Below are 27,496 nucleotides of genomic sequence, written 5' to 3'. Positions count from 1 at the left end.
GTATTGTGGTATGTTGAACTGCCGTGTCATTGGTAGAATCTTCAGAATAAAGATTAAGTGATGGTGAAAGATGGTGATATATTTCCCAGTCAGGGTGGTGTCTGGAAGGCGAAGATGTGGTTGATGGTGTTTCCCTGTACCCATTGCCCTCAGTGGGAGATGTAGGAAACCATTGGTCAGGAAAGCTGTCACTCTGTTCTCATTGAGATAGGCACGGAGTGAAAGGTCCCACCCTCAATCATGCTTGTGGGTTTTTGAGTGTGGGGGGAGTGAGGTTCAAGTTTATTGTCATCTGACTGGACATGTATACAGCCAAATGAAACAATGTTCCTCTGGTCCAAGATGCACTCACAATGCATATATCTCACACAGCAAATAAACCAAAAATTACCATAAATAAGTTAATAAAATATTTAAAATGCATGTCATGTGCAGCACAGGTAACCAGTAAACAGCTGGCTGTCCTGGTGCCGAGACCTCGGTGGTGACGGTATTCATTAGTCTCACAGCCTGAGGACCCTGTCTGACAGTCCTAGTCCTGATGCTCCTGTAACTCCTCCCTGATGGTAATGGGTCACGGAGATTGTGGGATGGGTGGTAGAGATCCTCAATGATGCTTTGGACCCTTCATCTGCAACGCTCCCAGTAAATATCACAAATAGTGGTGATATAGAGCCCGGTCGTTTTTACTATCGTCCGTAGGGTCCGGTGCCTTGCAGCCTCTCCATCACACAATAATCACTCGAGATGATGCTCCTGTAGAAAGTTGTCAGAATGCGTGTGTGGAGCCTTGTATTCCGCGATCTCCTCCGAAAGTGTTGACCTTGCTGTGTCTTCTTGACTACTGGGGAGATGTTAGATCATATGTTAATATGCACACCGAGGAACTTTGTGCTCTTCACTCTTTCCATGGCAGAGCCATTGATGTGCAAGGGAAGTGGTCAATCTGTGCCTTTCTGAAGTCCACAAGCATCTCTTTTGTCTTCATAAGCCTTTCTACCTGCTCTCTGTATGACAGCTCGTCATTGTTACTGATGAGGCCTACCACTGTAGTGCAATCAGCGAACTTGATAATGGGGTTTGAGCTGGATCTGACAGTGCAGTTATGAGTCAGCGGTGGGCTGAGCACACAGCCCTGGGGGCACCAGTGCTCGGCCTGATGGAGCTGGAGATGGGCTCTTTCTGTCAAGTCCAAAACCTGGTTACAGAGAAGTGTTGAATCCCAATGCCGGTCTTGGAGGGATGATCATGTTAAATGCGAAGCTGAAGTTGATGGACAACATTCTGGTGTATGAACCATTGTTTCCTAGATGGGGCAGGACAGAGTGGAGGACCAAGCTATCACATCATCAGTGGACCGGTTTGAGCAGTGGGTGACCTGGAAAGAGTCCAATGTAGCTGGAAGGTATGATTTTTTTTTAACATACCTGTTACCAGCTGCTCAAAACAATTCATAGTTGTTTAAGCTAGTAGCACTGGGTGGTAATCATTAAGGCCAGATAGTCATAGTCATACTTTATTGATCCCGGGGGAAATTGGTTTTTGTTACAGTTGCACCATAAATAATAAATCGTAATAGAACCATAAACTGTTAAATAGTAATATGTAAATTATGCCAGTAAATTATGAAATAAGTCCAAGACCAGCCTATTGGCTCAGGGTGTCTGACCCTCCAAGGGAGGAGTTGTAAAGTTTGATGGCCACAGGCAGGAATGACTTCCTATGACGCTCTGTGTTGCATCTTGCTGGAATGAGTCTCTGGCTGAATGTTACTGTCACTCTCCTGAGCACTGGATGCTGGTGGCTGTCCTGAAGCCTGCAGGGGCAGCAGACAGTTTCAGAGTGAGATAAAAATGTCTTTTAACTGGGCCGCACAGTCCCTCAGCACTTGACCGGTACATCGCCTGATTTCGCAGCTTTGCCAAGGTTTACCTGCAAGTATGTAATGCTGAGGCTTTGTAAGGCATTGGCCAGGAGTATTGTGAACAGTTTTGGTCCTCTTATCTAAGAAAAGATATGCTGGCATTGGAGAGGGTCCAGAGGAGGTTCACAAGAATGATCTCAGGAATGAAAGGGTTAACATGAGTGTTTGATGGCTCTGATCATCAAATCCACAGTGACTCCTGCAGCTGAACGACAAACACAGTGTAGTCACGGTTGTCACTGGCCATGTAGCCATCAGATACACAGTGGCTTCTGCAGCTGAACTGCAGACACCATATAGTCACAGTGCTCACACTAAAATAAACCATCTGGGGGAAGATCGCATCGTTAACTCCAATTTCTTGTTACTGACTGACACAACTACTCTAACACACGCCTGTACGATTCCAACTGGAAAATGATCCTGGTGAGGTAGCAATGGGGTACAAAGAAATGGCAGATAAACTTAGTGAGTATTTTGCATTAGTCTCACCAATGCAGTGAGCCAGTGCCAGAGGTCCGTTATGTGTCACGGAGCAGGACTAAGAGCCATTTGAGGGAATCCTGCCCAAGGACCCTCGACTCCCTTTTCAATTCCGATTCTAGAATTTTCTCCCCATTTAGAAAATAGTCTCAATATTTCTACTGAAGTGAATGACCATATAATTCCCTGCACAATATTCCGTTTGCCCTTCCCCATGGATTGTCACCTTGTCGTGGTGGAGAAGCTTGTGTGGTCCTGTGATCCCAAGAGCAATGCCGTCTGGAGCTATGCTGCTGGTAGGGTCACCCATGGCGGTAAGGTCAAGGGTGAGGTCCCTGACAAAGAACAATCCAGCCAAGACCTCAATGGTGGAACAGGTGGACAAAGTTACTTCGAACTCAAGGGCTGTGAAGGCGGATGAAGGCTGCAACAAATCTATCAGCTCCAATCGTCGTGGTTTCCATGCCATTGGAATCAGTTGGTTGATTTGTGAGGTATTGTGTGCTTCTTGGAGTGCAACATCAAGTACACGTTAAACAAATACACATTAAACAAATACACACACAGGCGTCTTTGCTCTGTCGGCCACTTCCAAGTCTTTTGGCAATTGGGGGAGGGCGATGGGAGCAGGCAATGTGATGGCTGGAAGCTCCTAGTCAAGAATTGGCATGAAAGCGGTGAATACTTAATTTAGTCGCTCAACTTTTGGACAGAAGCAGGAAAGTTGTTCGGCAGCAGTATTCATGTCTGAGCAGCCCTATTTAGGATCCACTCTGCTCACCCTGAACTGGGAAGGGGCTAGAAAAGGTGCCCTAAAAATAGTCTGCTTCACCCCATCCTGTCTGGAAAGCCGCGTCCAGAGGGATCACCATCATGCGGTCAAAAAATATTTAGAAGTGAAACTACAAAATTTGGAACTTGGAATATATGAACTCTGATGGATAACCCAAACTCAGACCGACCAGAGAGGAGAACTGCCTTTGTTGCCTGGGAACTCCAAAAATTCAACTTTGACATTGTTGCTCTGAGTGAGACCTGCAGAGCTGGAGAAGGGCAACTAAAGGAAGAGCAAGGTCAATACACCTTTTTCTGGAAAGGACTTGATCCTGAACAACTGAGGATCCATGGAGTAGGTTTTGCCATCCGAAACAGCCTACTTCAGAAGCTGACAGAGCAACCACTGGGAATCAACAAACGTCTCATGACCCTGCGAATCCAACTTGTCAAGAACCAACACGCCACCATCATCAGCGCCTATGCTCCAACTCTGAACGCTGAAGATGAACTTCTACGCCCAAATTGATGACGTCCTTTCCTCTGTTCCCAACAACGACACCATCATTCTCTTGGGAGACTTCAGTGCCAGAGTCGGGAAAGATCATAGGCTCTGGACTTGAATAATAAGCAAGGAAGGAGTTGGCAAGGTCAACGCCAATGGAACACTCCTCCTCACCAAATGTGCTGAACACAACCTAGTGATTACAAACACCCTATTTCGCCAGAAAAAACAGGCACAAAGTCTCCTGGCAGCATCCACGCTCCAAACACTGGCACCTTATCGACTACATCATCGTACGATCTCGGGACCAGCAAGATATACTGATAACACGAAACTTGGACTTAACATCAATTCCAAGAAGACTCAGATCATCTACCAACCGTCACCAACTGAGACAACTTGGATAGAACCACCAATTCAACTTGGCAAAACAACCCTGGAAAACGTGGACCTCTTTCCGTATCTTGGAAGTCACCTCTCTTCCAATGTCAACCTTAATGACAAGATCCAACATAGTCTTAAATGCGCTGGAACAGCTTTTGGACGTCTCCGTACTAGAGTCTTTCATGATCATGACATCTGGACAGACACCAAAATGTTAGTGTACAAAGCAGTGGTAATCCCAACGCTCCTGTATGCATCAGAAACCTGGACAACATACCGACGACGTCTGAAGGCACTTGAAAAGTTCCATCAACACTGTCTTCGAAACATCTTAAATACCAGCTGGGAAGATAGAAGAACCAACGTCAGTGTGCTAAATGAAGCAAAAACAACAAGCATTGAAACCTACGTCATCAAGAACCAACTAAGATGGAGCGGTCATGTTGGGATGAAAGACAAACATCCGCCGAAACAAATCTTCTACTCCCAGCTTAAAGAAGGCAAAGGTAAAAGAGGCGGACAACAGAAGAGATTCAAAGACGTCTTAAAAGCCAACATGAAAAAATGTAACATCAACACCAACAATTGGGAAACCAATGCCAAGGACAGGAAACTCTGGCAAACCATCATCTGAGAAGGAACAGCGACTTTTGAAGCCAACAGATGTGCAGAATTAAGAAGAAAAGAGAAGAAAATGGAGAGAGAGGCAGCAACAACCAAAGCCTGATCTGCCATCTGGAACTACCTGTCCTAAATGCGGAAGAACTTTCAAAACCAAGATTGGACTCATAAGCCACTTGGGAGCCCATAAATAGATCAAAGGAACGAAGACCATCATTCTTGACCTTGAGGGATAGCCATGACAATTCCATTTCTCCCAATCTGTATAAGTTCTTTTGTAGCATCTCTGCTTCCTCAACACTACCTGACCCTCCAACTATCTTTGTATCCACTCTTGGCCACAAAGCCATCAATTCCATCATCAACTTATTGACGAAAAATGTGAAGAGAAGTGATCCCAGTGTTGGCCGCTGGAACATCACTAGTCACCGACAGCCAAACATGGAACGTAGAAATCTACAGCACATTAAAGGCTTTTCGGCCCACAATGTTGTGTTGACCATGTAACTGACTCTAGAAACTGCCTAGAATTACCCTACCACATAGCCCTTTATTTTGCTAAGCTCCATGTACCTATAGTCTCTTAAATGACCCCATTGTATCCGTCTCCTCCATTGTCGCTGGCAGTGCATTCTACGCACCCATGACTCTCTGTGTGAAAAACTTGCCCCTGACATCCCTCCTGTACCTACCTTAAAACTATTCCCCCTCATGTTAGCCATTTCAGCCCTGGGAAAAAGCCTCTGGCTATCCACATGACCAATGCCTCCCATCATCTTATACACCTAAACGATGGTCTTGTATATTATCTTATACAGCCAAATTGAATAGGCCTTTTTCCCACTCTTTGCCTCCCGCCAGTCAGCTAATGTTATATCTATGCTAGTATCTTTCCTGTAATACCATGGGCTTTTAATTTTTATGCAGCTTCGTGTATGGCACTCTGTCAAAAGCCTTCTGGAAGTCCAATTACACAATGTCAACCGATTCTCCTTTGTCTATCCTGCTTGTTATTTCTTCAAAGAATTCCAATAGGTTTGTCAGGCAAGATTTTCCCTTGAGGAAACCATGCCTATTTTATCATGTGCCTCTGTACCCTGAAACCTCATCTTTAACCATGGATTCCAGCACATTACCAACCACTGATGTCAGACTAACTGGCCTATAATTTCCTTTCTTCTGTCTCCCTCCCTCCTTAATGAGTGGAGTATCATTAGTGATAGCAACTACATTTACTTCCACCTCCTGACACTCTTGAATTTCTGGCAAACTGTTAATGTCTTCCACAGTGAAGACTGATGCAAAATACTTATTAAGTTCATCTTCCATTTCTTTGTCATCCCATTACTACCTTTCCAGCGTCTTTTTCCAGTGGTCTGATATCTCCTCTTGTCTCTCTTTTACACTTCATGTATCTGAAAAATCTTTTACGATCCTCTTTAATATTATTAGCTAGCTTCCCTGCATATTTTGTCTTTTTTCTCCGTATGGTTTTTTCAGTTGTCTTCTGTTGGTTTTTAAAAGCATTCATCTAACTTCCTACTAATTTTGATCCTTTATATGCCCAGTCTTCTGCTTTATGTTGTCCTTGACTTCCTTTGTCAGTCACAGTTGCCTCATCCTCCCTCGAGAAGACTTCATCTTTGGGATATATCTATCCTGTGCTTTCCAAATTGCTCCCAGAAACTCCAGCCATTGCTGTTTTGCTGTCATCCCTGTTAGTGTCCTTTTTCAATCAACTTTGGCCAGCTCCTCTCCAATGCCTCTGTAATTCCATTTACTCCACTGTAATACTGATACATCTGACTTTATCTTCTCCCACTCAAACTGCAGCTGAATTCTATCATATTAGGATCACTGTCTTTTGAGGGTTCCTTTACCTTAAGCTCGCTAATCAAATCCAGTTCATTACACTACACCCAATCCAGAATTACCTTTCCTCTAGTGGGCTTAATCATGAGCTGCTCTAAAAAAACATTTTGTAGGCATTCTACAGCTTCCTATGCAGCATCAACCTGATTTTCCCAATCTATCTACATAATGAAATCCCTCATGACTATTGTAACATTGTCCTTTTACATGCCTTTTCTATCTCCCATTGTAATTTGTAGCCCACATCCTGGCTACAGTTGGGAGGCCTGTAAATATCTCCCATTCGGGTTTTTTTTACCCTTACTGTTTCTTAACTCTACCCACAAGGTCTCTCCAGCTTCCAATCCCATGTCTCCTCTTTCTAAGCATTTGATTTCATTTTTTACGGAAAGAGTTACCTTACCCTCTGCCTACCTGCCTGTCCTTTTGAAACTATGTGGACATTTTGAACATCCTTGGGTGTTAAGCTCCCAACTATATGCTTCTCTCAGTGATGCCCACCACATCATAGCTGCCAATATCTAAATGCGCTACAGAATTATCTACCTTATTCCGTGTACAGTGTACATTCAGTCCTGGATTCATCACCCGTTTCAATTTTGCCCCCATGCTACACTTAAACTCATCCCACTGACTCATCCTCATCTGCCTGTCCTACTTCAGAGTCTCACTACACAATGCACCAACTTGTAATCCGATGGTGTGCATTTCTGGGGAAAAATGAGAAAGCTGCAGGACACGTGTATTCCAAAAGTGAAGAAGTACTCAAATGGCAAAATAGTACAACCATGGCTCACAAGGGAAGTCAAAGCTAACGTAAAAGCAAAAGAGAGGGCATACAACGAAGCAAAAATTAGTGGGAAGATTGGGAAGTTTTAAAAAAACATACAGAGAGCAACTAAAAGAATCATTAGAAGGGAAAAGATGAAATATGAAAGCAAGCTGGCAAATATGTCAAAGTGGACAGTAAAAGCTTTTTCAAGTATGTAAAAAAAAAAGATATGAGAGTGAATATAGGACTGCTAAAAATGAGCAGGAGAATTAATAATGGTGGACAAGGCGATGGCAGATGAACTATAATGAGTATTTTGCATCAGTCTTCTCTGTGGGAGATACTAGCCATGTGCCAGATGCTGGGGTGTGTGAGGGAAGAGAAGTGAGTGCAGCTACTATTACAAGAGAGAAGGTGCTCAAAAAGCTGAAAAACCTAAAAGTACATAAGTCAGCCAGACCAGATGAACTGCACCCTAGGGTTCTGAAAGGGGTAACGTTAGAGATTGTGGGGGCATTAGCAATGATCTTCAAAAATCATTGGACTCTGGCATGTGCCAGAGGACTGGAAAATTGCAAATGTTACTCCACTCTTTAAAAAAGGAGGTAGGCAGCAGAAAGGAAATTATAGACCAGTTAGCCTGATGTCAGTGGTTGGGAAGATGTTAGAGTCAATTTTTAAGGATGAGGTGATAGAGTTCTTGGTGACACAGGACAAGATAGGACAAAGTCAGCATGGTTTCCTTAAGGGAAAATCTTGCTTGATGAACCTGTTTGAATTATTTGAGGAGAATACACGTAAGGTAGATAAAGGGGATGCAGTGGATGTTGTATATTTGGACTTTCAGAAGGCTTTTGACAAGGTGCCACACATGAAGCTGCTTACCAAGTTAAAAGCCTGCGGTATTACAGGAAAGTTATTAACACGGTTAGAGCATTGGTTGATTGGAAGAAGTAGGCAAGTGGGAATAAAAGGATCTTTGTCTGGTTGGCTGCCAGTGACTAGTGGTTTTCCATAGGGGTCGGCGTTGGGACCACTTCTTTTTATGCTGTATATAAATGATTTAGGTGATGAAAGAGATGGCCTTATTGCCAAGTTTGCAGATGATACAAAGATTGGTGGATGAGCAGGTAATGTTGAGGAAACAGGTAGGACGCTGAAGAACTTAGATGGATTAGGAAAATGGGCCAAAAAAGTGGCAAATGAAACATAATGTTGGAAAATGCATGGTCATGGAATTTGGTAGTAGAAATCAATGTGCAGACTATTTTCGAAATGGGGAGAAAACCCAAAAATTTGAGATGCAAAGGGACTTGTGAGTCCTTGTGCAGAACACCCTAAAGGTTAACTAGCAGGTTGAGTTGGTGGTGAGGAAAGCAAATGTTGTGTTAGCATTCATTTCAAGAGGTCTAGAATACAAGAGCAATAGGGATAGTATCAATTCCAAAGAAGAAGCATACAAATTAGCCAGAAGAAGTGGCTCACCTGAGGACTGGGAGAAATTCAGAGTTCAGCAGAGGAGGACAAAGGGCTTAATTAGGAAGGGGAAAAAAGATTATGAGAGAAAACTGGCAGGGAACATAAAAACTGACTGTAAAAGCTTTTATAGATATGTGAAAAGAAAAAGATTGGTTAAGACAAATGTAGGTCCCCTACAGACAGAAACAGGTGAATTGATTATGGGGAACAAGGACATGGCAGACCAATTGAATAATTACTTTGGTTCTGTCTTCACTAAGGAGGACATAAATAATCTTCCAGAAATAGTAGGGGACAGAGGGTCCAGTGAGATGGAGGAACTGAGGGAAATGCATGTTAGTGGGGAAGTGGTGTTAGGTAAATTGAAGGGATTAAAGGCAGATAAATCCCCAGGGCCAGATGGTCTGCATCCCAGAGTGCTTAAGGAAGTAGCCCAAGAACTAGTAGATGCATTAGTGATAATTTTTCAAAACTCTTTGGATTCTGGACTAGTTCCTGAGGATTGGAGGGTGGTTAATGTAACCCCACTTTTTAAAAAAGGAGGGAGAGAGAAACCAGGGAATTATAGACTGGTTAGCCTAACATCGGTGGTGGGGAAACTGCTGGAGTCAGTTATCAAGGATGTGATAACAGCACATTTAGAAATCGGTGAAATCATCGGACAAAGTCAGCATGGATTTGTGAAAGGAAAATCATGTCTGACGAATCTCATAGAATTTTTTGAGGATGTAACTAGTAGAATGGATAGGGGAGAACCAGTGGATGTGGTATATTTGGCTTTTCAAAAGGCTTTTGACAAGGTGCCACACAGGAGATTAGTATGCAAACTTAAAGCACACGGTATTGGGGGTAAGGTATTGATGTGGATAGAGAATTGGTTGGCAGACAGGAAGCAAAGAGGGGAATAAACAGGACCTTTTCAGAATGGCAGGCAGTGACTAGTGGGGTGCCGCAAGGCTCAGTGCTGGGACCCCAGTTGTTTACAATATATATTAATGACTTGGATGAGGGAATTAAATGCAGCATCTCCAAGTTTGCGGATGACATGAAGCTGGGCGGCAGTGTTAGCTGTGAGGAGGATGCTAAGAGGATGCAGGGTGACTTGGATAGGTTAAGTGAGTGGGCAAATTCATGGCAGATGCAATTTAATGTGGATAAATGTGAAGTTATCCACTTTGGTGGCAAAAACAGGAAAACAGATTATTATCTGAATGGTGGCTGATTAGGAAAAGGGGAGGTGCAACGAGACCTGGGTGTTATTATACACCAGTCATTGAAAGTGGACATGTAGGTACAGCAGGCGGTGAAAAAGGCGAATGGTACGTTGGCATTTATAGCAAGAGGATTCGAGTACAGGAGCAGGGAGGTACTACTGCAGTTGTACAAGACCTTGGTGAGACCACACCTGGAGTATTGTGTGCAGTTTTGGTCCCTTAATCTGAGGAAAGACATCCTTGCCATAGAGGGAGTACAAAGAAGGTTCACCAGATTGATTCCTGGGATGGCAGGACTTTCATATGATGAAAGACTGGATGAACTAGGCTTATACTCGTTGGAATTTAGAAGATTGAGGGGGGGATCTGATTGAAATGTATAAAATCCTAAAGGGATTGGACAGGCTAGATGCAGGAAGATTGTTCCCGATGTTGGGGAAGTCCAGAACGAGGGGTCACAGTTTGAGGATAAAGGGGAAGCCTTTTAGGACCGAGATTAGGAAAAACTTCTTCACACAGAGAGTGGTGAATCTGTGGAATTCTCTGCCACAGGAAACAGTTGAGGCCAGTTCATTGGCTATATTTAAGAGGGAGTTAGATAATGGCTCTTGTGGCTAAAGGGATCAGGGGGTATGCAGGGAAGGCTGGGACAGGGTTCTGAGTTGGATGATCAGCCATGATCATACTGAATGGTGGTGCAGGCTCAAAGGGCCGAATCGCCTACTCCTGCACCTATTTTCTATGTTTCTAGCAGGGATGTGATGCTGGGGCTTTATAAGGCACTGGTGAGGCCTCACCTTGAGTACTGTGAACAGTTTTGGGCTTGTCATAAAGAGATATGCTGACATTGGAGAGGGTCCAGAGGAGGTTCACAAGGATGATTCCAGGAATGAAAGGGTTATATGAGGAATGTTTGATGGCTCTGGGTCTGTACTTGCTGGGATTCAGAAAGATGAGGGGAGATCTCATTGAAACTTTTCAAATGTTGAAAGGATTAGACAGAGTAGATGTGGAAAGGATGTATCCCATGGTGGCAGATTGTAGGACAAGAGGGCACAGCCTCAGGATAGAGGGCGTCCATACAAAACAAATGCGGAAAAATTTCTTTAGCCAGAGGGTGGTGAATTTGTTGACATATGCAGCTGTGGAGGCCAGATCATTGGGTGTATTTAAGGCAGAGATTGGTAGGTTCTTGATAGAACATGGCAACAAAGGTGACGGGGAGAAGGCTAACCCTAATGGGGTTGAGGAGGAGAAAAAAGGATCAGCCATGATTGAATGATGGATCAGACTCAATGGGCCAAATGGCCTAATTCTGCTCCTATGTCTTATGGTCTTATTAAACCAAATGACCCATCTTCAGCCCTCTCACTCCGATTCCCAACCCTCTGCCAAATTAGTTTAAACCCTCTCCAACAGCAGTAGCAAACCTGCCCGCATTGATATTGGTCCCCTCAGGTTCGAGGGTAACCTGTTTTTTTTGTACAGGTCATACCTTCCCTAGAAGAGAGACCCTACCTGCTGCATCACTTCCTCAGCCACTCATACATCTGTACTATCATCATCTTCCTGTCTTGGCTAGCATGTGGTACTAGGAGTAATCCAGAGATTACCTTGGAGGTCCTGCTCTTCTGCCTCTTCCCCAACTCCAATACTCACTGCCTCTTCCCCCTTTCTACCGCTGTCATTGGTGCCAAAGTTCACCACAACCTCTGGCTGCTCAACCTCCCTCTTGAGAATCTCCTGAGACATTCTGGACCCTGGCACCTGGGAGACAACGCATCATGTTGGCACCTCCTTCGTGGCCACAGAATATCCTTTCTTTCCCTCCTATCAGATCTCTTATCACTGTTGCTCTGTCTGACTTTACTGTTCTCTGCTGAGCCTCAGAAACACTAGACTGGCTGCTGCTGCTGTGTCTTAATAGGTTGTCTTGCCAGCAGGAGTACGACGTTAGGTATTGAGGTCATTGACTTTGGGAGTGCTTGTGCATGGAACAATGGTGGGGCAGGCTCGATGGGCTGGATGGCCTACTCCTGCTCCTATTTCTTATGTTTTTTTTAATGAAACTCAAAATGTTGGCTACAGGTGCAACAGGTTATCAAGAAGGCAAATGGAATGTTGCTCTGCATTGCTAGAGGGAATGGATTTAAGTGGAGAGAACTTGTGCCACAAGATACAGGTGAGGCTGCACCTGGAGTACTGGAATTCAGAAGAATCAGGGGGGATCTAACATAGAATTATGAAAGGGATAGGTAAGATAGAGGCAGGAAAATTTTTTCTACTGGTAAATGAGCCTAGAAGATGGGGACACAGCTTCAAGATTCAGAGGAATAGATTTAGAATGGAGGTGAAAGACTGCTTTTCCTAGAGAACAGTGAAACTATAGAATTCTCTTCCCAGAGAACTAGCAGAGGCTACACTACCTCATTAAACATATGTAACCCTCAAGCATAGATTTAAACACACAGCCCACTGGTTCAATGCTCAGGGCAATCACACAGCATCCAACAGAATCAACCCCAGATGAGCCCCCACAATTGTAACCCTCTGGCACGGCCAGCAAATGTCTGCCTTGGGGAAGACAACTTCTGGCCCCGACAAACTGAGAAACCTCATTTGTGTGGAGGCTGCATGATGTGTCACCCGGTTACAAATCTGCACTGCAAAATATCAGACAGTACACCATATGCAATTAACTGAATGAACTTTATAAATCTTAATCTGAATATAGGACTAGTAAAGAAAATAAAAAGGAAAAAGGCCCATTTTAAGAGGAAAGTCAAGAGTGCACGTTGGAGCTCACTGCTACGGCCATTCATCAACCATCGACCTCCTCTGAGTGTCACCGGCCTTCGGGCCCTCGCTCCTGCTCCACTGCGTCCGGTGGTCTACCAACTCTCCCCACACGCGTCTTCCTTCTTTTCAAACCAAAGACTGCGAAAATCTCTCTTCCAGACTCACAAGAAAGAACAACATTGGATAGCCCCCTCCCACATTCCAAGCCCTGTTACCTCCATTCATAATCCAAATGTTGCTGCCTCAGAGAAACCATTACATTAGCAGTGAAACCTTACAGCGCGATACACATATTTATGACACCGTTCAGTAGATTTTTGAATAGCAGAGGAATAAAGGATTCTGGGTAAAAGGCAGCTGGGTGGAACTGAGTCCGTGGCCATACCAGACCTGTTCTTACTGAATGGTGGTGCAGGCTCGGTGGGCCGAATGGCCACTCCTGCTCCTAGTCCTTATGTTCTTATTCATGGTGGAGCTGGGTTGATGGACAGGATGGCCACTCTTGCTCCTAGTCCTTATGTTGATATTGAATGGTGGAGCAGGTTGGATGGGCCGAATGACCATTCTTGCTCCTTGTCCTTAAGTTCATATTGAATGGTGGAGCAAGCTCAAGGGACCAGATGGCCACTCCTGCTTGTAGTCACCATGTTCTCGACAGGAAGCTCAGAGACCTTGTCCTTGACCATGCCTTGTGCAGCTGGATCCTGGACTTCCTGTTAGATCACTGGCAGGTGGTAAGAGTGGGCTCCCTCAGCTCCAACCCTCTGACTCTCAATACAGGATCCCCTTAGGGTTGTGTACTGAGTCCCCTCCTGTACTCCCTGTATACCCATGACTGTTTCACCACCCACAGCTCCAATCTGCTAATTAAATTTGCCAATGACACTACATTGATTGGCCTAATCTCAAACAATAATGAGTGGCCTACAAGGAAGAAGTCATCTCTCTGACACAGTGGTGATTCCACACCTCTCCCTCAATGTCGCAAAAACAAAGGAGTTGGTTGTGGACTACAGGAGGAATGGAGACAGGCTAAACCCTACTGACGTCAATGGATCTGGGGTTGAGAGGGTGAACAGCTTTAAGTTCCTCGGCATCCACATCAGCAAGGACCTCACGTGGTCTGTACACACCAGCTGTGTGGTGACTAAGGCACAACAGCGCCTCTTTCATCTCAGATGGCTGAGGAAGTTCGGGATGGCCCCCCAAATCCTAAGAACTTTCTACAGGGGCACCTGCCTGGCTGCATCACTGCCTGGTATGGGAACTGTACTTCCCTCAGTCACAGGACTCTGCAGAGAGTGGTGCGGACAGCCCAGCGCATCTGTAGATGTGAACTTCCCATGATTCAGGACATTTACAGTGACAGGTCTGAGAAAAATGCCTGAAGGATCATTAGGGACCGAGTCACCCCAACCACAATCTATTCCAGCTGCTACCATCCGGGAAACGGTACCGCAGCATAAAAGCCAGGACCAACAGGCTCCGGGACAGCTTCTTCCACCAGGCCATCAGACTGATGAACTCATGCTGACTGGAGTGTACTCTATATTACACTGACCGTTCTATTTATTATAAATTATTATAAATTACTATGATTGCCCATTGCACATTTAGATGGAGATGTAATGTAAAGATTTTTACTCCTCATGTATGTGAAGGATGTAAGAAATAAAGTCAATTCAGTTCAGTTCAATTCAATTCAATTCAATCTAAGAGGCTCAAGGGGTCAAATGGCCCCTCCTGTTCCCCGTCCTCATGTTCTTATTGAATGATAGAGCAGGTTCGATGGGCCAAATGGCCCCTCCTGTTCCTCGTCCTCATGTTCATATGGAATGTTCTGGATAGATCGTGAAACCAAGTATTTCACTTCTTTCATGTCTTTTACGTTTGATTTTGATCTTGGTTGTGGTTATGGAACTGTTGAAGCCTATGATTTGCTGTTTGCTGTTCTAGCTCGCTACAGTCTCCAAGAGGGTTCTGGGAGGCAGAGGCAGCTAGCGTGAACTTCGTGATGGGACAGGGCATGAGCCAGTGTTTGACTCCCATTTTGCTGATCAAAGCTTCCATTGTTTGGCCATTAAAGCGACGAGGGAGACTGAAACGTTGAGGCGAATGCGGAAGGTGAGTGTCGGCTGCCTGCCTTTTGATCGCTCAGCTCTGGGGAGGGCGAGTCTGCCGCTCTGCCCGGAGAAAGTTATTCAGGTTTTCTGCATTTTGGATATCGACTTGAACTACAGACTTTTGCTTCAGTCATACGGGCTTCTAATATTATGTGTTTTTTTTACCTTATCTTGTTTTTTTGTGTGGGGAGTGGGATTTGGGGGTGACGTAACTGTTCCGTTTTATTTGTTTTTTTTGGTAAGGGAGGAGGGATTTGGGGGTCAAAGTGCCTGATCCATTTTGTTTGATTTTTGTGCTGGAGGGGGGGTTTGGAGGTTGATGTGCCTGTTCCATTTCTGTCTGTTTTTTTGTGCAGGGAGGGGTCTTGGGGTTTGATGGCCGTCCTGCCTTTCTCTATCTTGGTTTCATGGCTACCGGGAGAAGGATTTCAGAGTTGGTTATTTTGATAATAAATTAACCTCTGAGCCATGGGCGGGATGGCTGATTCCTGCTCCTTACGTGGATATGTTCAAATGTTACAACTGGTGAAGTACTGGGTGACCGGTGGTCAGTAACTGCAGTTTCTTTACACAAGAAGGGATCATCCAGGTAACTACAGACTGAGTGCTACTCAGCGGTAGGGAAATTAGTTGGAAAAGTTCCAGAGGGATAGGACTAACGTACACTTGTAAAGGCAGGGACTGAGCCAGCCTGCTGCTGTTAGTAGTTGATGATAATTAACTAATTTGATGGAATTATTTGAAACAGTAGTTTCCATGGGCACAAGAATGCAGTTATGTCGGCGACAGTCAGTAAGGTCTTTGTCAACATTCCACATGGAAGTCAGGCCCCAAAGAGCTGGTAGAATCAGTTTGGTAAACTGCGTAGCAGGAAGAGGAGGAGCCTTAGAGTCATATAGCACTACAGCACAGAAACAGGCCCTTTGGCCCATCTAGTCTGTGCCGAACTATTAATCTGCCTAGTCCCATCGACCCACACATCCAATCACAGCCCTCCATACCCCTCTTCTGATAAGACGGCGGCCTCTTGGGGGCCAACCAGAGGTGCTTTTCTTTTCCTCGTTAAGTGTATTTTTATACTTAGTAAGACTATTCTTGACTCCGATAGCTCCTGTACAGTAGGTCCACCATATCACTGAGCTGCTCATTTTTCGGAGTGGCTGACTGGAGTGTCGCAAGAGCCAGCCAGGGGTTTGGAGAAGCAAGTTGGCCCATTGGGCAGTGAGGTCACGTTGGCCTGTCAGGCCTGGGGATTCAAGCTGGGCTGTCGGGCCACAGGAGAGGCCAGATTGGGTTTGGAAGAGATGAGCTGGCTGCAGACCGTGCTGCTGCCTGCTACTCGCTACCCATAAGCACCGGAGTTGGTGCCTTCAAGTTGGCATGAAGTGAAACTGTGAGTGACTGTCTTGGACGTTTCTTTTGCAATCACAAGACCCAGTTGGACACTGCCACAGGCCTGTTTCCCTTGTTGGTGATGAGACAAATGGCAAGGCCCCAGTGTCACCTCAGTTGTAGCTAGGGCTAGGCCTCAGAACGCAGGCTTGTGCTGCAGTCGGGTGTCCAGACTTGTCTGCTGATGCTGCCCTCCGGTGTTGGATTGGTGGAACTACAGGCTGAACTGCCGGGAACCATCAATTTGCTTAGAAACTTGGACGAAGGGGTAGGAGATGCTGAGGAAGCAATGCGATTGCAGCAGGTTTTAGACAAATTGGAAGAATGGGCGAAAAAGTGGCAGATGGAGTATAGTGTAGGGAAATACATGACAATGCATTTTGGTAAAAGGAACAATAGTGTGGACTATTATCTAAATGGGGAGAAGGTTCAAACATCAGAGGTGCAGAGGGACTTGAGAGTCCTCATGCAGAGTCCCAGAAGGTTAATGTACAGGTGGAGTCTGTGGTAAAGGAGGCAAATGCAATGTTGACATTTATTTCAAGTAGAATAGAATATAAAAGCAAGGAGATAATACTGAGGCTTTGTAAGTCACTAAGCAGGCCACATGAGCATTGTCAACAGTTTTGGGCCCCATATCTCAGAAAGGATGTGTTGTCATTGGAGAGAGTCCAGAGGAGGTTCACAAGGATGATTCTGGGAATGAAGGGGTTAACCTATGAGGAGCGTTTGGCAGCTTAGGGCCTGTACTCACTGGAATTTAGAAGTTTGTGGGGGCGAGGGTTCTCATTGAAACTTGCTGAATGTTGAAAGGACCAGACAAGGTGAACGTGAAGAGGATGTTTCCTATGGTGGGGGTATCCAGAACTAGAGGGCTCAGCCAGAAAGTTGAGGGGTGACCTTTTAGAACAGAGGTAAGGAGGATTTTTTTTAAGCCAGTGAGTAGTAAATCTGTAGAATTCTCTGCCACAGACTGTGTGGACACCAAGTCCGTGGGTAAATTTAAGGCAGAAGTTAATCGGTTCCTGATTGGTCAGGGCATCAAAGGATTTGGCGAGAAGGGGTTGAATGGGATTTGGGATATAGAACATAGAATAGTACAGTACAGGCCCTTCGGCCCACAATGTTCTGCCAACCCTCAAACCCTGCCTCCTATATAAGCCTCCACCTTAAATTCCTCCATATACCTGTCTAGTAGTCTCTTAAACTTCACTAATGTATCTCCCTCCACCACTGACTCAGGCAGTGCATTCCACGCACCAACCACTCTCTGAGTAAAAAGCCTTCCTCTAATATCCCCCTTGAACTTCCCACCCCTTACCTTAAAGCCATGCCCTCTTGTATTGAGCAGTGGTGCCCTGGGGAAGAGGCGCTGGCTATCCACTCTATCTATTCCTCTTATTATCTTGTACACCTCTATCATGTCTCCTCTCATCCTCCTTCTATCCAAAGAGTAAAGCCCTAGCTCCCCTAATCTCTGATCATAATGCATACTTTCAAAACGAGGCAGCATCCTGGTAAATCTCCTCTGTACCCTTTCCAATGCTTCCACATCCTTCCTATAGTGAGGCGACCAGAACTGGACACAGTACTCCAAGTGTGGCCTAACCAGAGTTTTATACAGCTGCATCATTACATCGCAACTCTTAAACTCTATCCCTCGAGTTATGAAAGCTAACACCCCATAAGCTTTCTTAACTACCCTATCCACCTGTGAGGCAACTTTCAGGGATCTGTGGACATGTACCCCCAGATCCCTCTGCTCCTCCACACTACCAAGTATCCTGCCACTTACTTTGTACTCTGCCTTGGAGTTTGTCCTTCCAAAGTGTACCACCTCACACTTCTCCAGGTTGAACTCCATCTGCCAATTCTTAGCCCACTTCTGCATCCTATCAATGTCTCTCTGCAATCTTTGACAATCCTCTACACTACCTACAACACCACCAACATTTGTGTTGTCTGCAAACTTGCCAGCCCACCCTTCTACCCCCACATCCAGGTCATTAATAAAAATCACTAAAAGTAGAGGTTGCAGAACAGATCCTTGTGGGACACCACTAGTCACAACCCTCCAATCTGAATGTACTCCCTCCACCACCACCCTCTGCCTTCTGCAGGCAAGCCAATTCTGAATACACCTGGCCAAACTTCCCTGGATCCCATGCCTTCTAACTTTCTGAATAAGCCTACCGTGTGGAACATTGTCAAATGCCTTACTAAAATCCATATAGATCACATCCACTGCACTACCCTCATCTATAATGCCTGGTCACCTCCTCAAAGAACTCTATCAGGCTTGTTAGACACAATCTGCCCTTCACAAAGCCATGCTGACTGTCCCTGATCAGACCATGATTCTCTAAATGCCTATAGATCCTATCTCTAAGAATCTTTTCCAACAGCTTTTCCACCACAGACGTAAGGCTCACTGGTCTATAATTACCCGGACTATCCCTACTACCTTTTTTGAACAAGTGGACAACATTCACCTCCCTCCAATCCTCTGGTACCATTCTCGTAGACAACGAGGACATAAAGATCCTAGCCAGAGGCTCAGCAATCTCTTCTCTTGCCTTGTGGAGCAGCCTGGGGAATATTCTGTCAGGCCCCGGGGACTTATCTGCCTAATGTATTTTAACAACTCCAACACCTCCTCTCCCTTAATATCAACATGCTCCAGAACATCAACCTCATTCATATTGTCCTCACCATCATCAAGTTCCCTCTCATTGGTGAATACCGAACAGAAGTATTCAATGAGGACCTCGCTCACTTCCACAGCCTCCAGGCACATCTTCCCACCTTCATCTCTAATCAGTCCTAACTTCACTCCTGTCATCCTTTTTTTCTTCACATAATCGAAGAATGCCTTGGGGTTTTCGTTTACCCTACTCGCCAAGGCCTTCTCATCCCCCCTTCTTGCTCTTCTCAGCCCCTTCTTTCTTGCTTCCCTATATTCCTCAATAGACCCATCTGATCCTTGCTTCCTAAACCTCATGTATGCTGCCATCTTCCACCTGACTAGATTTTCCACCTCACTTGTCACCCATGGTTCCCATTCTTTATCTTCCTCACCAGGACAAATTTATCCCTAACATCCCGCAAGAGATCTCTAAACATCGACCACATGTCCATAGTACATTTCCCTGCAAAAAGATCATCCCAATTCACACCCGCAAGTTCAATCCTTATAGCCTCATAATTTGCCTTTCCCAATTAAAAATTTTCCTGTCCTCTTTGATTCTATTCTTTTCCATGATAATGCTAAAGGCCAAGGAGCGGTGGTCACTGTCCCCCAGATGCTCACCCACTGAGAGATCTGTGACCTGACCCGGTTCATTACTAGATCTAGTATGGCATTCTGCCTGGTCGGCCTGTCCACGTACTGTGACAGGAATCCATCCTGGACACACTTAGCAAATTCTGCCCCATCTAAACCCTTGGAACTAATCAGGTGCCAATCAATATTAGGGAAGTTAAAGTCACCCATGATAACAACCCTGTTATTTTTGCACCTTTCCAAAATCTGCCTCCCAATCTGCTCCTCTGTATCTCTGCTGCTACCAGGGGGCCTATAGAATACCCCCAGTAGAGTAACTGCTCCCTTCCTGCTCCTGACTTCCACCCACACTGACTCAAAAGAGGATCCTGCTACATTACCCACCCTTTCTGTAGCTGTAATAGTATCCCTGACCAGTAATGCCACCCCTCCTCCCCTTCCCCTCCCCCTATTCCTTTTAAAGCATTGAAATCCAGGAATATTGAGAATCCATTCCTGCCCTGGTGCCAGCCAAGTCTCTGTAATGGCCACTACATCATAATTCCATGTATGTATCCAAGCTCTCAGTTCATCACCTTTGTTCCTGATGCTTCTTGCATTGAGGTACACACATTTCAGCCCTTCTACCTTACTGTCTTTACACCGTTTATTCTGCTTCTCTTTCCTCGAAGCCTCTCTGTATGTTAGATCTGGCTTTACTCCATGCACTTCTTTCACTGCTCTATCGCTCTGGGTCCCATCCCCCTCGCAAATTAGTTTAAACCCTCCCGAACCATGCTAGCAAACCTACCTGCAAGGATATTGAAGCAACACACATCAAAGTTGCTGGTGAACGCAGCAGGCCAGGCAGCATCTGTAGGAAGAGGTGCAGTCGACGTTTCAGGCCGAGACCCTTCGTCAGGACTAAGTTAGAAGGGTCTCAGCCTGAAACGTCGACTGCACCTCTTCCTACAGATGCTGCCTGGCCTGCTGCATTCACCAGCAACTTTGATGTGTGTTGCTTGAATTTCCAGCATCTGCAGAATTCCTGTTGTTTGCAAGGATATTGCTCCCCCTTGAGTTCAGGTGCAACCCATCCAATCTGTACAGGTCCCACCTTCCTCAGAAGAGATCCCAATGATCTAAAAATCTAAAACCCTGCTCCCTGCACCAACTCCTCAGCCACGCATTCAACTGCCATCTCCTCCAATTCTTACCATCACTGTCACGTAGCACTGGCAGCAATCCTGAGAATGTCACCCTTGAGGTCCTGTTCTTCAGTCTTCTGCCTAGTTCCCGAAACTCACACTTCAGGACCTCATCCCTCTTCCTGCCTGTGTCGTTGGTCCCAACATGTATCATGACTTCTGGTTGCTTTCCCTCTCGTACCAGGATGTCGTGCACCCGGTCAGAGACATCAAAGAACCTGGCACCCAGGAGGCAACAAACCATGCGGGTGTCCTTCTCACGTCCACAAAATCTCCTGTCTGCTCCCCTGACTATAGAGTCTCCAATGACGACAGCTCTCCTCTTCTCCGTCCCACCCTTCTGCACCACAGGGTCAGACTCAGTGCCGGAGGCCCTGCCACTGTGGCTCACATCTGGTCGGTCGTTCCCGCCAACAGTATCCAGGATGGTAAACTTATTATTCAGGGGAATGGCGGTAGGGGTGCTCTGCACTACCTGTCTGCTTGCCTTCGCTTTCCCCCCTCTCCTGTCACCCAACGACCTGCTTCCGACAGCCTAGGTGTGACTACCTCCCTGTAGCTCTCATCTATGACTGCCTCATTCTCCCTTATGAGTCGAAGGTCATCCAGCTGCTGCTCCAGATTCCTTACACGGTCTTCCAGATCGCCCAGCCGTATGCACTTCTGGCAGATGAGACTCTGCAGGAGAGGAGAGTTCCCCCAAGACTGCCACATCTCACATGAGAGGCACACCACCATCTCAGGTGGCATTGTAAAGACTAACTGCGAGCTAGCTTGTCCTCCGGCTCTTCTCAAAGCCTCAAAGCTCCAAAGCTCCACTCCGTCACTGGCCCACTCACACACTGGCTGCTTCGCTTGAGCTATCCCTCTATTTATCTGTTTGAGCTTTTCAAAATGTTTGGTCACCTGACCTCAACTGCTTTCTGCTGAGTCTGAGATATTCAAATCTTGATTGTCTAATCAACTGCTTTCTGCTGATCTACTCAAATCTTCATTGACTTGATTGCACAGACCAACTGCCAGAATCTCTTGAGTCAAAGCCTCAAAGCTCCACTCACTGGTCATGGAATGGTGGCTGAATGGCCTAATTCTGCTCCTATGTCTTACCATTTACTGAGGGGTGCATGGACTGCAGGTTTGCAACCCTTAGAGTCTAAGCCCTGCCCTCTATGGACCTGGCCAAGTGCTTCATAAATGATACTATTGTACCTGGCTCAGGCAGCTCGTTCGGTATGTGGAAACATTGCCCCTTCAGTCCCTGGTGAGTCTTTCCCCTCTCATAAATACAACATACAAATCAAAAAACTGTGGCCACTAAACCATTAAAAGATCCACACACAGTTAATGAAAGGAAACTGGTCTTTAATCAGGAAATTTAAATAATGTACACTTTAATTGAAGACATTGGTATAAAGACAAGATGATGACAGTTTAAAAGTGTCAAAACTTTCAGAGGAGCACAGTTCTCAGTCATTGTTTAACCAGGATTTAGCAACCAATCCTCCTCTTACAGTGTCACCAGTAACAGCCTGCTGAGCACATACAGATTAAAGGCATGCACACACACACACACACACACACACAACCAATCACCAACACACCAGGAAGCCAGCAGAAATTAGCAATTACAGATGAATTAATTATTAGGAGTCTGGATAGCGAAGTAAACGATTCCCAAGTCTCAATCCTCGGGTCAGTTCGTTTGCTGAGACGCGGGAGTTTAACTGGAGGGCAAGGTGCTGTCCTCGGACTATTTCATCAAACGCTCCATGCTCTTGTTGGTGTAGGAAAAGCCGTGGAATGCTGTCTGATCCATGGAATCAATCAGGTTCTTGTCGCCCTGAGACAGTCGGGGCTTCTCGCTGAGGAACTCACGGTCAAAGTTGCTATAATCACCAGCAGACTTCTGAAAGTATGAGAGATAAGACGTACGTGAATGGGGTGCACACTTGTGGGCAGTTTGTGTTGAGGAACAGATGGTGTGGTGACTAATAGGGAACAAGACGGGGAAAGATTATCCATGCAACCTTTCTCAGTGCTATTTTTATGCATGATCTCCAAGTTTCCTGATGCTGCTACATCCCAAAACTTCATCAGGCATTGCTCTGAAAGTGTGAAGGACTGGTGCTCACAGTATGAAATTCAGGCCATCTGGCCCATGCCCACTAGGATTCCCATCCCAGCTAGTCTCATCTGCCAGTGTTTGGCTCTTTCCAATCCATGTTCCTGTCCAAATGTCATCTGAAAGGCCTTAACCATTCCCTCTTGCAGCTCATTCCAGGTACACACCACCCTCTGTACAAAACATTTGCCCCTCAAGTTGATTAAATCTCCCCACCCCCACCTTAAATCCATGTAATCGAGTTCTGGATCTCCCAGCCCTGTGGAAAAAAGACTGACTGCATTCACCAGTGTGTCCCTCATGATTGTATACACTTCCGTATGATTACCCCTCTGTCTCCTACACTCCAATGAATAAATTCCCAACTTGTCCAACCTCTGCCTATAATTCAGCCCCCAAGGTCCTGGTGGCATCCTTACAAATATTGTCCTCTCTCCAGTTGAGTGACAGAGCTAGAGAGTACCACAGCCCAAAAACAATTGCTTTGGCCTATCTGTTTGCAGCCTGGTTTTCTTCCTAGTCCCACCTACCTGTGCTCAGACTGTCGCCCTCCGTATCTCTCCCATCCATGTACCACCCAAGTTTCTCTGAAGACCATGAGACGTAACAGCAGAATTAGACCATTTGGCCCAAAGTTTACTCCACCATTCCATCATGGCTGATATATTATCCCTCCCAACCTCATGCTCCTGACTCCTCCCTGTAACCTTTGACATCCTGACTAATCAAGAACCCACCAGCCCCTGCTTTACCCAGTGACTTGGCCTCCACAGATTCACCACCTGCTGTCAAAAAAAAATTCCTCATCTCTGTACTAAATGGACGTCCTTCTATTCTGAGGCTGTGCACTCAGGTTCCAGACTCCCCCACAGTTGGAAACATCCTCTCCCACATATGTCTTGGCCTCTCAATATCAATGAGATCCACCACTCATTATTCTAAACTCCAGCAAGTACAGGCACATAGCTATCAAACATTCCTCAAATGCAGACACCAGCAGAATCAACAAACTCATCTGTAAGGCCAGTGATGTTGTGGGGATGGAACTGGACTCTCTCATGGTGGTGTCTGAAAAGAGGATGCTGTCCAAGTTACGTGCCATCTTGGTCAATGTCTCTCATCCACTACATAATGTACTGGGTGGGCACAGGAGTACATTCAGCCAGAGACTCATTCCTCCAAGATGCAGCACAGAGCGTCATAGGAAGTCATTCCTGCCTGTGGCCATCAAACTTTACAACTCCTCCCTTGGAGGGTCAGACACCCTGTGCCAATAGGCTGGTCCTGGACTTATTTCCTGGCATAATTTACATATTACTATTTAATTATTTATGGTGCAACTGTAACGAAAACCAATTTCCCTCGGGATCAATAAAGTATGACTGTGACTATGATTTAAACTCTTCATCCCTGGAATCATTCTTGTAAACCTCCTCTGGACTCTCTCTGATATCAGCACGTCTTTTCTTAGATAAGGGGCCCAAAACTGCTCACAATACTCCATATGTGGTCTGACCAATGCCTTATAAAGCCTCAGCATTACATCCTCAATTTTATATTCTAGTCCTCTTGAAATAAATGCTAACACTGCATTTGTCTTCCTCACCATTGACTTTGGGAGTCTTCCACACGGACTCCCAAGTTCCTTTGCACCTCTGGTTTTTGTGTTTTCTCCCCGTTTAGAAAATATTGTATACCTTTCTTCCTCCTTAAAAAAAATGACCATACACTTCCCTGAAATATATTCCATCTGCCACTTCTTTGTCCAATCTCCCAATCTGTCTAAGCCCTTCTTGCAACATTACCTGACCCTCCATCTATCTTCATATCATCTGCAAACTTCACCACAAAGCAATCAATTTGTCATCCAAACCATTGAATTGAAAGTTAGTGCAGTTTGACGAAAGTAGTCAGTTAGAGTGGTGTGGCTTGGGCCGAATGGCCTGTTTCTGTGCTGTACTTTTCTGTGTCCCAACACAGACCCCTGTGGCCTCCACGAGTCACCGGAAGACAACCAGTAAAAAGCCCCCTTCATTTTCACTCTTTGCTTTCTGCCAGTCAACTAATCTTCTATCCACACGAGTATCTTTCCTGTAGTTCCATGGGATCTTATTAAAGCAACTTCATGTGCAGCAGTTTGTCAAAGGCCACTGGCTCTCCTTTGTCTATTCTGCCTGTTACTTCTTCAAAGAATTTCAGGAGATTGTCAGGCAAGATTTCCCCTTAAGGAAATCCTGCTGACTTCGGCCTATTTTATGATGTACCTCCAAGTACCGTGAAACTTCATCCTTAATAACAAATTCCAACACCTACCCAACCACTGAAACGCAGAGAGATGAGGCCCCCGACCCTGCATTTTGTTAGCAAATACGCAGTCGCTGGAGAGCAAAGTTTGGAACTTGAGGGTAAGATTGCTGTACTGAAGGTAATTGGGAAGTTGCTGAATTATGTGCTTTACCGAAATGTGGCAAATCAGAAACCCTGGGTCAATGGTTCCATGCGAGCAGCACTTACTGTACGAGACAGAGCTTACATTGCCGGTAACCAACAAGAGCTGCAGAAATGCAGCTACAATCCGTGCAAGGTCAACAAGGCAGCGAAGCAACAAAACAGAGACGAGATTCAGACTCAACTTTCCACCAACAACACACGCAGCTTATGACAGGGTCTGCGCACCATCACAGACTTCAAAGCTCAACGCAGTGGAGTTTCCAACATGGATGCCTCACTCCCAGATGAGCTAAATCTATTTTACGCTCGATTCAGTGTTGCCAGCATTGAACCTGAGGAGCCCTGCGGATGATGCGACCGGCAGCTTGGCATCTCTGACACTGAGGCACTCAGGCCTTTCCAGCAAGTGGACAGTTGCAAGGCTGCAGGGCTGGACGGCATCCCAAGGCGAGTACTCAGGATGTGCACAGCACAGCCAGCAGATCTTGCACTCACCTCAATAATAAGCAAATGCTTTGAGAGGCTGGTCAAGGATTACATCTGCAGCATGCTACCACCCACAATGGACCCCCTACAATTTGGCTACTGACACAACCAATTGACAGGTGACGCAATAGCCACAGCTCCATACACCATCCTTACACATTTGGAGAGGAAGGATGCTTATGCGAGAATGCTGTTCTTGGACTACAGTTCAGCATTCAACACCATAACTCCCTCCAGGCTCGACAAGAAGCTCAGAGACCTCAGCCTTCACCCTGCCCGTGTAACTGGATCCCGGACTTCCTGTCAGATCGCTGGCAGGTGGTCAGAGTGGGCTCCCTCACCTCTGCTCCACTGTCCCTCAGGGCTGTGTCCTGAGCCCCCTCCTTTACTCTCTGTATACCCATGACTGTGTCACCACCCACAGCTCCAATCTGCTAATTAAACTTGCTGACAACACTACACTGATTGACCTAATCTCAAATAGTAACGAGGCAGTCTACAGAGAAGAAGTCATCATCCTGACACAGTGGTGTCAAGAAAATAACCTCTTCCTCAATGTCACAAAAACAAAGGAGCTGGTTGTGGACTGCAGGAGGAATGGAGACAGGCTAACCCCTATTAACATCAATGGATCTGGGGTTGAGAGGGTGAACAGCTTTAAGTTCCTCGGCATAAACATCACCGAGGATCTCACGTGGTCTGTACACACAAGCTGTGTAGTAAACAAAGCACAACAGCGCCTCTTTCACCTCAGACGGTTGAAGAGGTTTGGTATGGGCCCCCAATTCCTAAGAACTTTCTACAGGGGCACAACTGAGAGCATCCTGATTGGCTGCATCACTGCCTGGTATGGGAACTGTACTTCCCTCAATCACAGGACTCTGCCGAGAGTGGTGCGGACAGCCCAGCGCATCTGTAGATGTGAACTTCCCATGATTCAGGACATTTACAGTGACAGGTGTGTAAAAAGGGCCCAAAGGGTCATTGGGGACCCGAGTCACCCCAACCACAAACTGTTACAGCTGCTACCATCCAGGAAATGGTGCTACAGCATAAAAGCCAGGACCAACAGGCTCCGGGACAGCCTCTTACACCAGGCCATCAGAGTGATTAACTCATGCTGACACAACTGTATTTCTATGCTCTATTGACTACCCTGTTGTACATACTATTTATTACAAATTACTATAAATTGCACATTCAGACAGCAATGTAACGTAAAGATTTTTACTCCTCAGGTATATGAAGGGTGTAAGAGATAGTCATTTCAATTCAGTTCAATACAGGTGGTCATGGAGTGCACCCTAGACTTCAATCACAGCCAATCTATCCACATTTCCCCGTAGGTAAATAGTCTCACCTACGATTCAGTCTCACTAACCCCTGGAAGGATGCAGCACCGTTTTCCTATGCTTTGTACTAAGAGGCAGACCAGGAGGAGAGAGAGTGGAAGGGGGAGAGGAAGTGAGCGATAGCTAACAAACATACCACTTTGGGTTTGAAAGGAGGCTCCAATTCCCTCTTCTCCAAAGCTGTCCAGTTCACTGTCTTGAAGAAATTGTGCTGTTTGATATTTCCGGAAACTCCAAGCCTCTTCACTGGGTCTCGTTCAAAGAGCTGGAATT

At 45.7% G+C, this 27,496-nt stretch overlaps 1 protein-coding gene and 1 long non-coding RNA gene across 2 annotated transcripts in view; one reads left to right on the top strand and one right to left on the bottom strand.

The window, feature by feature from the left end:
* Positions 1–537: 537 nt before the first annotated feature.
* On the top strand, positions 538–15,388 carry LOC140210927 (uncharacterized). The gene is made up of 3 exons (XR_011889339.1): positions 538–1,405; positions 14,784–14,951; positions 15,307–15,388. It is a non-coding gene; the product is annotated as an uncharacterized lncRNA (long non-coding RNA).
* Positions 15,389–22,157: 6,769 nt separating this feature from the next.
* The window catches only part of LOC140210925 (protein kinase C delta type-like), a 146,299-nt gene continuing 140,960 nt past the window's right edge, over positions 22,158–27,496 (bottom strand). Inside the window, exons 17-18 of the mRNA XM_072280191.1 lie at positions 27,360–27,488; positions 22,158–22,718 (exon numbers count right to left, since the gene is read on the bottom strand). Of these exons, the coding sequence (XP_072136292.1) occupies positions 22,563–22,718; positions 27,360–27,488 (285 nt within the window). The 3' untranslated portion in view covers positions 22,158–22,562. The remainder of the gene's footprint in view (positions 22,719–27,359; positions 27,489–27,496) is intronic.

This window comes from Mobula birostris, chromosome 16, assembly GCF_030028105.1.
Source record: "Mobula birostris isolate sMobBir1 chromosome 16, sMobBir1.hap1, whole genome shotgun sequence".
NCBI lineage: Eukaryota > Metazoa > Chordata > Chondrichthyes > Myliobatiformes > Myliobatidae > Mobula > Mobula birostris.
Note: the sequence above shows the minus strand (reverse complement) of the source record. Positions and strands in the feature narration are given on the sequence as shown.